This window comes from Thamnophis sirtalis, unplaced genomic scaffold, assembly GCF_051295495.1.
Source record: "Thamnophis sirtalis isolate CommonGarterSnake01/CBP01778 unplaced genomic scaffold, rThaSir2_p1.2 scaffold_14, whole genome shotgun sequence".
Lineage (NCBI taxonomy): Eukaryota > Metazoa > Chordata > Lepidosauria > Squamata > Natricidae > Thamnophis > Thamnophis sirtalis.
In genome coordinates, this window is record NW_028261394.1 from 36,657,379 (window position 1) to 36,670,043 (window position 12,665).

Sequence of the window (12,665 nt, forward strand, 5' to 3'; positions counted from 1 at the left end):
AAATCATAATGTTCCTATTGGTAGCATGCTGGTGCCCAGTATCGACAAGCAGTTACACAAATTGGGAGGTGGAAAACATCGTATGAGATCAAGATCCAGAATTACAGGGAAGTAGAACCAAAATATTCAGGATCAACAGCTAAAACACACACACACACACCCCGGTCGATTTGAAATGGATGATGTGAGGACATTGATTCTAGATTATCGGAGGACACATCAGCAAAATCCTGAACTTAGATTTAATCTAAAACTCTTCACTGCTTATTTTCCCAATCACAGCTCGCTCACATCCTGGCTTATTACGTGCAAATCCCAGAAATAACTGCAAAAGAATGCCTTGCTTTTAGTGTCATCAGCCATTGGGACGAAGGCGAAGAGGAACACTTGAGTTTCATGAATTAAGACACACAGAACAGAGAGCTATAATACCTCGCTCAGAAACTTATGCCGCTACACCAAGACAATGGCTGAATGTTTACCGTGCTATGACCCTTCACCACAATGTAGCCTTCCTTGATGTTGGTTACTTCCACTGGCCATGAACTATGGTTGGCTCGGATTATGTCAAGGTCGCAGACTTCAGCCTGCCAACACAAAGGGAAAGAGTGAGCAAAAAGAACATGCTAAAGCTCCATTAGGAATCATCCCAACAGGTTTGATGCCTATGGAGATTCTCGGTCATCCAGGTCATGTTCGTCCCAAAGGTGCTTTTTTTCAATAGTCAACTGGACTTTATTTGTTTCCCCCCCCCTGAAGTCGTGTCGCTCCTCACCCAAGAAGCTTCTTCAGTGCTGACTCCACAGTGGAGAATAAATCCTACGTATCTCAGGTAATCTACAGGTCGTCCTTGACTTACAACCATTCATTTAATGACCATTCCAAGTTACCGTACAATGGCACTGAAAAAAGTGATTTATGACCGTTTTTCACACTCGCAACTCTTGTAGCAGCCCTCACGGTCACGTTTCAGACACTTGGCAACTGACTCATAGTTATGACGCTTGCAGTGTCCTGGGGTCATGTAATCCCCTTTTGCAACCTTCTGACAAGCAAAGTCAATAAGGAAGCCAGATCCACTTAACAACCGTATTAATCATTTAACAACCGTAGTGATTCACTTAACAACCATGGCAAGAAAGAGCGTCACATGGGGCAAAACATGCTTAACCACATGTCTAAGAACAGATATCCTGGGCTCCATTATAGATGTAAGCCGAGGACTACCTGTATTCCCATCGTTGCTTTAAAAAAGCCAACTTTACGCCGAGTTGCCAAATGGCACCATTTCCAAGGGAAAGAAGAAAGCCGCAGAAATGCTTACTCGATCTTCATGCAGCAATGCCAGAGTCTGGCTGCCTTCTTCGCAGCTCTCCTCATTCTCATCAGGGATGAAGGGACACCAGATTATCCTCCGAAAGTTGTTCAGAGGTGTCCCATCGGGTCGTTTGATGTTCACCAAGATCTCTTCTCTGATCACCGAAGTTAAGGAAGACCTCCATCATTAATACCCTTTACAAAAGCCTTACAGAAGATCAATTTTAGTATTTTTTTCTGGTCTATCTCAGATGTGTTGGAAATAAATAAATGACTGAATGAGAATCTGAGTTTATGCAACATCCTGTCCTCATATTTTAGCAATAGTAAAAACCTACTTCTACTTCTAAGCACAAACATTAAACTAGCAATGGTTGACTTAGGACCAACCACAAAATCGTTGGTTTAACCCATTGTGTGAACTTAGTCACTGCGGTTTATAAGTCATGATTCCTTCCTAGGAAGTATGTGTGAATTCAGCCACTAAGAACAGTGCAATGCCATAGTTAAAAGTTTATGTGAACAACCAATGCATAAAGTTTTCATCACTGCTTTCTAGATTGGGCAGGAAAGCTCCATTTCTTTTTTTTTTTTTAAAAAAAGATCAACAATTGTCATTATAGCACAACTGAATTCTCCTTTCTGTAGCATTCATTATTTATACTTCTGTTTGATAAATGCATCAGTTATCTTTGATTTTAGCTAGTTTCGATGAAGTGAAGGTTATAGATATGTAAAAGTCACAAACAGAACAGTTAATGATGAGAAAAATTCTTAACGGGAAGACTAGAATGCAAGACTCTAAACGTAACTTAGTCAAGATTTCAGATTTTGCATGCCGAAATCAAAAAGCTCAATGCCTAGTTCTGGCTTGCAGAATTAAGTAAGGTAATAATGGCATTACTATAGAGGGGGTGGGGTGGCTTTAAAAAAAAACAAGTTAGTGCCAGCTGTTTACAATGGTTTTGCAAATTGTACCGCAGACTAACTAGTTTATCTACCAATATTATGACCCTTTGCCATTAAGGTTAACATTGAAGTAAGATACTGGATTTTTCCATTCTCCATAGACAGACACCAGACAAACAAGTTGCCAGCTTCATCCAGGCAGGCCAACTGGTTGGAGTTGAGGTGAGCAAAAGCCAGATCTGCCACACCTCTAGTGAAGCCTTTCAGAAGCGTCCGCTCAGCTGTGCTGACACTCAGAACACGCACCATGGCCGAGCCACTGCTGGCACCTGGGAGGAAAAAAGGTAAAACACACCTAGTTCCAAAGGAGCCGGGGGAGTGCTAATTCCTCTTTCTATTGTGGAGATGGAACAAAGTCCAGCACAGGCCACTGGACAAAAGTTAAGATGCAAAAGAAGCCCAACCTGAAACTTCAGAATGGACAGTGGGAGGATGGGAAGATGCCTCACCTCGAATAGCATAAGCCAGGTAGGTATTGGAGACAGCAATGAGGTTGCCATAGTAATATTTCTGCTCCCAGTCATACTTGGCTACTGGCTGGATTTTAACCTGGCGGGAAGAAAAGAAGACAAACAATAGCTTTAGCATAGGAATCAATTCAATACCCAGTCAAAAGGAATACCCGACCTAGTAAAGAAGACCATCTATAGGAGGGGTAGGCAACTATGCCCCTTTATGGCCTATGGACTTCAACTCCCAGAATTCCTGAGCCAGCATGGAAGTTGAAAGTCCACAGGACGTAAAGGGGGTCATTGTTGTTGCCCATCCCTGATCTATGGATGCTCTATGATAGGAAGCTGTGAAGCTGAGAAGGAGATGGCCACTGTCTAATCTGTAGAAGAAGGAAAGCTCACAGTCATGTGAAAAAGAAACAAATCAGCAAACAAGCATTATTTTTGAATATTTTAGAATGTTTCTCAGCAACAAAGAATTAGGAATGGTATGAAGAAGGAAAGAATATGGTCAACCACATATAGAGACATTAGACAACAAATTAACAAACTTTTTGTTTCTTAACCAGACATAAATAACGAGCTGGCAATTCCTGAAATTACAACTGCACACAGACAGATTGACAAGATGGGTAATATAGCTGAGCCATTTTAAGGGACTTTGTTAGAACGGACCAATTGATTGGCAGAAATACACATGAAGGCACATTTAGAGTTTAACATTTAACATTTAAAAGATGTTAACGTTCTTTTGGGTTTTCATCCAAATAATGCATAGTGTTCTCCTACTCGTTTGTTCACAGACATTTCTGAGGGGAGAAAGGCCTGAGGTGTGTGGACTGGAAATGGAAAGGGGGAGAGGGAAAGAACTCCAGACTTTCCCTGCATGAACTAGTCTTCCAATCAATCTGCCCCTCTTGGATCACAGCCTGTCAATATATCAAAGCCACATTCTCAAGCACAATGTCTGAACATGTACCCAATATAACATTTGCACCTGCCAATGGTCAATTTCTTTTACATATTTTTCCCCCTCTTATAATACCAGGATAGGTATATCGCTTGTCATCAGCAGGTGAGAAGGAAGAGAGTTATGACCCAAATAAGAAGGTGCTTTCTTGTATTTTACCTTATTGCTTCCTCTGGCTTTACTGGTGATGCTGGAATCACTGCTGGCCACTATTTCAACATCTTTTGCGAGAATCACCATGCAGGTGGAATTATCATCTCCAGAGAGGCAGCTAAAAGGTGGCCAGGGGCAGGAAGTGAAGAGAAAAAGAAGTCAGTCTTCGGGATATTAAGGGTAACTTTTTCTGTGAATTCTTCTAAGAGTTGAGACCATGGTCACTGTACCCATAGAATCAAGCACTTGGCATGGCTATAGCATTGTAGAATTCCCAACAATGCATTTTACAGATCCAGATTGAACACAAAGGTTGCCCATCCATGGGCAAACGAAGAAAATAAACCAGGAGCAGCAAACCCCAACTGACAGTGACTGCTCTTTACAACCCAGGGTGCTTCTCTATTCTGACCCAGGCTTCCTTAGAAAGCAAGAACCAAAGTCTTGGCCCCGACAAAACCTCTTTTATTTACACGACTGTGAATTCCTTTCATTCACAGTCAGCAAGGCTTTAGCAAACAGTCTTTCAGAGGACTGTTTATCCACACGCACTTTATCTCGTTTGGAGAGCTGCCAAATAACTAGTTTCCAAATGCAGGGCAAGGCAAAACTTGGCGCAGAGTCTCTTATAGTCACAAACAGAACTTTCCACTCTTGAAGCGACTGAATGAATGGTTTCCCCGTTCGCTCTTCTTTTGTTTCTCTGGGAGGGGTCAATTGCCTCCAAGCTTTGCTCTTAAGTCAATCTTGCTTTCTTAGTTTTTCTTGTCTTCTGGCAGCTCTGCATATGCGCACACTGGAAACAGGCTCCATCTGTTCCTCTGCCTTGCTGCTGTCTAGCTCCCTCTCTGCCTGCGATGCAGAGCCCTTGTCTGAGCTTTCCTCACCCCTAGGACTGGCCCCAACCTCCTCACTGTCCGACTCTGCTGCCAGCTCTGCTGGTTGCCGGCGGGCCCTCACATGCTCTTCTCAATCAGCTTCCCCCAAACCTGTCTGGAGTCTCTCCAGACATGCTGGACTTCTATTAACAGTGCCTCCCATATGGCAGCTGAAGTTCATTTGGAGAAAAGCAGGTTGCATTGTAGCATTAAGCGTCAACGGGTGAGGAGTCACTGTACTAATTCAACCCACCCCAGAAGCTGCACACAATTTTACAAAGCCTTAATATAGGGGATAGCAGAATAGAGGAAAATCTCATCTGTGCAGGAGAAAACATTTGCCAGGATGCTTCTTGGTATTCCAGAGACCACAAATCACACCTATTTTAGCCTTTCACTTTTGCCTCACCAATTAAGATACCTACATAACCTGCTTGTCTTGTAGCGCTCCAAGAGGAACGGTTTGTGGAACAGGCTTAGTCGAGGATGAGCCATCTCCAGCTGCAGTGGGATCTGGCACCAGAAGACCGTTCAGGTCGCCATTATAGGAACTGGATGTTCTCTGGTTTTCATTCACTGACCCTGAAAGGAATGGGGGAAACAGAGAGGAAAAAAAACCAAGATTCATATTTACTTAGTCTTGTCACAGAGATGCATATATTTTAAACTAGCCAACCTTTTGCTGAAGTACTGTGTACTACTGACTTATGAAACAGTGGCATTTTTAATAGAGCAAGGGTAATTTTCTATAGCAGTTAATTCTATAAGACTAATTTTTGGCATGGGGAAAGAACTGTCTTTCCATTCTTGCGAAATTTTTGGCAGGAAGAAACATTGCTTATCTGTTACAAATCATCCATAGATTTAAAAGTATATCCCAGTCTACAATCTACCCATAGAGTATTATACTTCAATCTACAACATTACATCAAACATTTTGTTGATGGCCAAATTATTAACTCTTTCTAGAACAGCTTTCCCCAAATTAGGCTTTCTCCAGCTGTGTGGACTTCAACGTACAAAAGTTCCACTTCATGATTTCCCCAACTTTTCAAGGGCTTCAAATACCCCTACAAGACTTTCAAATGAAGTATAATTAAGCTATCATTCACTTTGCTTATATTGACAGCAATTTGATAAAAAAAACCTACAATATAAAACCACAGACATTTTCACACAGCACAGAAGTATCAAAACAATTGCCCAAATATTACCAGATTGCAGTTTTTATAAATACAGCTGCACTTGTTATTTATTATCACTCTAAATGTCAAACAGCAAATCAGGTTTGACAAAAGAGGGCAAACACAGAGATGAGCTAATGCATTCAGTGTAATTATTCAAACGATACATTTGTGGTTTATACTTATACTTTCACACCACAAGCCAGTGGTCGAAATAATAAAAAATACTATTATTAAACATACAGCATTATAGAATAACACAAGCCATTTTCTAGGCTGCTAAGCATGGAAATTACAACATTTTGAGTACAAATGTACAGAATAGTTTAAAGAGGGGACTTTGGCTACCAGGATGGATATGCAGAAATGTTTAGCAATGCTTTCTTTAAAAAAAATGCACCATTTTTTTAAAAAAATGGCTTTTTTAAAAAGTGCAAATATCTAATTATTGGATTATTATTAAAACCAATAATTTAAATCAAATAAGCATTAATTTTGTATAACATTTCTACAATGAATTAGTATTTTTGCATGAACCCTTAAATTCGGATGTGGGGAGCAGTCTTTGTAGGAAACATGTTGTGTGAACAGCTAAACAGGTTGGAGAGACAGTGAGATGGATTCCATTAGCATCAAACAAGAACAAGAAGGCAGATGTACGATTCATTAACCCTAAATTTAGTGGAAAAAAGGATATTCTTTAGATAGTCTGTCTATATTTTAACTGCTGTGGAATTCTGAGGGTTGAAGCCCACACATGTTAAAGAGGCAAGGTTAAAATAGGCTGATTTAGAAGATGGAATAAACTAAAAAAAAAGCTGACAACTAAAAACAAAAGCAAACAGTAGGGATATAGCATATCTACATGTGTATTATGAACGTGCCCACTTTTGAGAATTGGCAACAGAATTTCATTTTTAATGTGCGCCAGGATGCCCACAGAGGGGAAAAATGACAATGAACGTTATCTTATCCATCAAAGAAATCTGAATACAGAATACTGTGTATGCTATACAGTGCTAGGTATGGAAAATTTTTAAAAAAACAAGTAATATATTGATGCTTTTTATCCAATGGGATCTCCTGCCCCCACTTTTTAATCAAAACCTTAGAGTTAACAGGTTAACAGAGTTGGAAGGGACCTTGTAGATCATCTAGTCCAACCCTCCCCCATCCAAGCAGGAGATCCTACACCATTTCTGGCCAATGGCAGTCCAATCTCTTCTTGAAAGTCTCAAGTGATGAAGCCCCCATGACTTCTGAAGGCAACTTCTGTTTCATTGGTTGACTGTTCTTACTGAAAGTGAGAAAGTTCCTCTTTATTTCTAGGTTGAATCTCTCCTGGGTCAGTTTCCATCCATTATTCCTTGTCCGGTTTTCAGGTACTTTGGAAAATAGGCTGACCTCCTCCTCTCTCTGGCAGACCCTCAAAGATTGGAAGACTGCTATCATGTCTCCCCTGGTCCTTCTCTTCACTAGATTAGCCATGCCCAGTTCCTGCAACCGTTCTTCATATGTTTTAGCCTCCACTCTCCTAATCATTCTGGTTGCTCTTCTCTGCACTTTTTCTAGTCTCTCAACATCTTTTTTATAGTGTGGTGACCAAAACTGGACAAAGTACTCCAGGTGTGGTCTTACTACAACTTTATAGAGTGATATTAGTACCTCTCTTGATCTTGATTGTATCCCTCTTGTAACCCTAAGTTGCATTGGCTTTTTTGGCTGCCGCTGCACACTGCTGGCTCATATTTAGCTGGTTGTCTACTAAGACTCCAAGATCCCTCTCACAATCACTGCAATTAAACCTGTTTTCACCCAGTTTATGTGTACTTTGGGTTCTTCCTTACCTAAGTGTAGGACTTTACTTTTCTCTACACTGAATTTCATTTTGTTAGATAGGGCCCAGTGTCCACATCTCCTGAGACCCTTCTGGATTTTGAGCCTATCTTCTAGGGCCATGATGGGGAACCTATGGCATGTATGCCACAGGTGGCACGTGGAGCCACTTCTGAGGGCACACGAAGTTTCCTGAAGCCTCCAGAGGGAGAAAAACAGCCCAATGGGCAACCCAGGAGTCCGTTCCCGAACTTCCGGATTGTTTGTTGAGCCGTTTTTCTCCTTCCAGAGGCTTCAGGAGGCTTTCCTGAAGCCTGGGTAGGATGAAAAACAGCTCAGCGGGGCCCAATGGAAGTTCAGGAATGAACCTTTGGGTTGCCCGTTGGGCCATTTTTCTCCCTCCGGAGGCTTCGTGTGTCCTCAGAAGTGGCTGAAGCCTATGGAGGGCAAAAAACTGTCCAACACACCTCTCAGAAGTCTGGAGGCTTCAGCGAGGCCTGCATGCGTGCACAGGGAGTGTGTGTGTGTGTGTTGTGCAAGGGTATTGCATTATAGGTGTGGGCACGCACGCACGCGACACCTTCCGCTCCCCCGCTTTTGGCATGCCTTGACAAAATGGTTAGCCATCACTGTTCTAGGGTGTTGAATATTCCTGCCATCTTAGCATGCTCTGCAAATTTGGCCAGGTCCCTCTTCTATTCCCTCCTCTAAGTCGTTGATGAAGAATGTTTGGGAATTTTCCGCTCCTGGGTTTAGTGGGAATTATTTACCCCACTAATTTTAGATAGCAGCCTATTGACTCCATTGTGCACTTCGGATAGGACTGAGTCCCAGCTCCTCCGACAGGATTGGCTCCCAAGGAAAGGCAGGGGATGCTACAACAACCCCGAGTGGGGAAAAGAACCTCCGCCTCCACGCAAACCGGGGCAATGGCGAGGAGGGAAGGGCAGCCCGACTTCCCTGCTGCAGCGCTGCTTCTCTTCCCTCGCTCTTTCCGGACAGCGCCGCCGTATCATCAGCGTGGCGCGGGCGGCATTGCCTGGGAAGGAAGGCATTCCAAGCCGGGCACTCGCGCCGCCCTCCAAAGCGGCTCTGGAGCACAGACCCCGCCCGGAGCTCCGCCAAAGGCCGCCGCCCGAGACCACCACTACTACCCCCGCCGCGCCTCACCGCCGGGCCGATCCAGCTTGAGGATGTCGCGCAGGTGTTGAGTGGCGTCCTCGATGTCGATGCTCGCGGAGGCCATTGGGCCCCGCCAAGGCCGAAGCCGCCGCTCACGCCCGCCTGCCGCCCAGACAGGCCGAGCCTGACTCGCCGCCCCCACTTCCGCTTCCGGTCCGTTTTCCTCCTCCTTCCCGTCGGAAACCGCATCCCGGCGCGCGGGTTCCGCCCAGCGTCTGGTTGGACTGGAAAACGTTTCAAGGGGTTGGGTTGGGGGGAAGAGGGAGCGCGGCGTCCCTCCTTCTCTGCCCTTACATAGCTGGGCTTTTCCTTGAGCTTCCCTGCAAAGCGACGGCGAGGGGAGCCGTGCTATGACTGCAGGGAGGCGTCGGTTTCAAAGAGGAGGGCAGACGAAAGCTGCCTCGTCCTCTCTTATGGCGGACATGCCTTTATTATTTTTATTTTTATTATTATTATTATTATTTATTTTGTCAAGTATGTATTAGATAACATATATAAATATAAACATGATTATGAATACATGAAATGGATACGAATAAATGGGGACATTAGGAACAGGGACGGTAGGCACCTTGATGCACTTAGGCATGCCCCTTTGAGTTGCATCAAACGAAAATATATAGATTTTCCCAGGGGGGTGAAGTGGCCATGCATCCACCCATCCATGTATATCTGTCTATCTGCCTGTCTATCATCTATCTACTAACTATCTAATTATGTATATATGTCTATCATCTATCTACTAACTCTATCATCTTATCTATCTATCTATCTATCTATCTATCTATCTATCTATCTATCTATCTATCTATCTATCTATCTATCTATCTATCTATCTATCTTATCCATCCATCCATCCAATCTATCCAGGCTCATAGAAAGATACAAACATAGCTTGCTTTCCCCAATGACACATTACATTTTCAGAGCGTCGTTTAAGGCTTTCAGTTATACGTTGGTTACTCATTAAGCAAGTACAGTGATTCTTGAGGGGTCCTTGGTGCTCTCTGAACTTGGTTGTTTTCTTGCAGGTTTTCATTGCCCAAATCAGGTAACATCATCAGTGCTAGTAGTACTGATGATGTTACCTAGTTTGGGTAATGAAATGTCTGCAAGAAAACAACCAAGCTCAGAGCACCAAGGAACCCCCTCGTTTCTCTTCTGAGCTACACATATTGCCCTTTATTAAATACAGTGATTCTTATTACTAAATATGCACAGGGTTGCCTGGTAAGGAGCCTCTGGAGTCGAGGTGGCGCAGTAGTTAGGGTGCAGTACTGCAGACCACTTCAGCGGACTGTTATCTGCAGTTCAGCGGTTCTAATCTCACCGGCTCAAGGTTGACTCAGCCTTTCATCCTTCCGAGGTGGGTGAAATGAGGACCCAGACTGCTGGCGATATGCTGACTCTGTAAACTGCTTAGAGAGGACTGAAAGCCCTATGAAGCGGTATATAAGTCTAACTGCTATTGCTAAGTCCTGCTGCTTAAGAAGTTGGATGCCAAGCAGCTATCTGGGTGATGCACTAGACTAGCTCCTCTCATTAAACTCTCTAGAAAATGTTGTATCTTCTCTCTGCATAAAAAAGCATGTAAATTCTATTTGTATAGGTAGACCTCGGCTTACAGGTTCATTTAGTGACCGTTCAAAGTTACCATGACACTGAAAAAAGTGAATCATCATGGCCATTTTTCTCACAACCATTGCAGCATCCTCATGGTCAAGTGACTCAAATTCAGATGCTTGGCAACTGAATCATATTTATGACAGTTGCACTGTCTTGGGGTCATCTTTTGCGACCTTCTGATAAGCAAAGTCAATGGGGAAACCAGATTCATTTAACAACCATGTTAGTAATTTAACAACGATTTACTTAACAGTGGTAGAAAAGTCATAAAATGGGGCAAAATTCACATAACAAATGTTTTGTTTTCCAACAGAAATTTTGGGTTCAATTGTGGTTGTAAGTCGAGAACTACCTGCATTTGATAATACAACAAATTACCAATGATATTGGTAATATTTGATCATCTTTTTTGCAAGCCCAAAGCCTGTAGAAATGATATGAAAATAAAAGGAGAAACTTCTGCGTATTGTACTTATATCCAGCTTTCCCCATCGAACATAGAAAATAAGTCTCTATATTAGGTATTGATAGGCAAGACTGAGAAACTTTCTGCACCACAGTTCTCCGTTAATCTTAGATTTTATCTCTTATAGAAAAAAATAACTTTGTCAAGTCTTTGCAACAAATACAGGAATGGCTTTTTTTACAATAAATATTTCTTCAAGAACTGAAATATTGAAAGCTGACCACCTCATTCATTTATTAGTGGCATGTGCTTGCATAGAAACTGGGAACACATGGTTGCATTGGTAGAGTTGAAGGACCAAGTTGGGGAGATCATTTTGATTAGTTCCAATGCACTATTACAGCACCAAAAGAATCACAACCCAAATTACTGTAAATTGTTCAAGATATGATACATGTAAGAGGCGCTAAAATTACCTCTTTATTATACATCACAACATATGTAACATAGAAATGGCAGAAACTTGAGGAAACATGTTTTACCTGAAATAGGCTTTTTTAAACTAAGCTATTATATTCCTTACAGAAATATAAAGAATTGTTTCTTTGACAGGCAAGCACCAAAATTCAAAGAGGATAATTTGAAAGCATTTTTATTTTAGAGTGATTATCTCTTGCTGGATCTCCGGCCACCTTTTTATGGCCATTGCTTCAATATAGCAACAGAATCCCTATCTTCATTTCCATTGTTTCTTAAATTTCTAAGCTTAGCCTTACAAGAGAGTGCTTGTTAAAGAATCTTTATTAGTACATTTGCCACAGGTACAGTCTTAAACAAGCCAAGATTACACATCCCATAACGGAATAGGTAGATGACCTTACTCCACAAAACTTCAGCATATTTATTGGTAAAACCAGCGATGCTCTGTAAACCAAGCTTCACAATATTAAAGTCTGCTTTCTTTATACCATGTACATCAAGTATTTCTTATTAAGCAGTGTGTAAACTTAGCAGTTCTTGAATACATTTTGTTTCTGGCAACTGATGCCAAATTGAATATTATGCTAGCAAAGTTTTAGAGCACTTTTGTATCAAACTGAAAAATGAGAAGAACACTAGAGCTTATGACTTGCATATGAAGGCCATGAAAACTTGTTTTGTTTCTTGCCTAGAATATAACAAAAACAGACATAACATGCCTAGTGAGCCACACAATACAGTAGATGGGTTGTGAGTGTGGCGAGTCACATCTACACACACCTGATCTACACATATCCCAACAGAATATCCCTTTTGTTTTTATAGAAAGAAGTTTATTTAATCAGTTCAATAGCCTTAATCTATTTACATGTCTTCCATATTCCCAGACCAAATATTTTGTCATCCTTTCTTGTAGTAACTAATGTCTTTAGGATATGTTTTGCCCTTCCAGCATGCAACTTTAATTCAAAAATAGTTCAGATGAACTTTCCTTCCTGCAATCTGAATCCAGGGAAGAACGCAGCCAGTTCTTGTCTCCCAACGAAAATCTTAGCTTCACTTTGGGAAGCGACAGTGTCTAATAATCGAATGCCATCTGCTAATACTGAAAGCTAAAGTAGCGTGTGGAAAAATAGTCATTCCCTCATTATGGATGACAAAAGGCATTCATTTGCTTAACTACAAAGAGTAAAGCCTCTTCAGTCAAAATGT

At 41.9% G+C, this 12,665-nt stretch overlaps 1 protein-coding gene across 1 annotated transcript in view; it reads right to left on the reverse strand.

The window, feature by feature from the left end:
- Positions 1–9,084, reverse strand: part of EDC4 (enhancer of mRNA decapping 4) — a 48,236-nt gene extending 39,152 nt beyond the window's left edge. Inside the window, exons 1-7 of the mRNA XM_087729414.1 lie at positions 8,930–9,084; positions 5,165–5,321; positions 3,868–3,979; positions 2,736–2,835; positions 2,366–2,555; positions 1,325–1,472; positions 483–587 (exon numbers count right to left, since the gene is read on the reverse strand). Coding sequence (XP_087585540.1) covers positions 483–587; positions 1,325–1,472; positions 2,366–2,555; positions 2,736–2,835; positions 3,868–3,979; positions 5,165–5,321; positions 8,930–9,005 — 888 coding nt within the window. The 5' untranslated portion in view covers positions 9,006–9,084. The remainder of the gene's footprint in view (positions 1–482; positions 588–1,324; positions 1,473–2,365; positions 2,556–2,735; positions 2,836–3,867; positions 3,980–5,164; positions 5,322–8,929) is intronic.
- Positions 9,085–12,665: the final 3,581 nt, after the last annotated feature.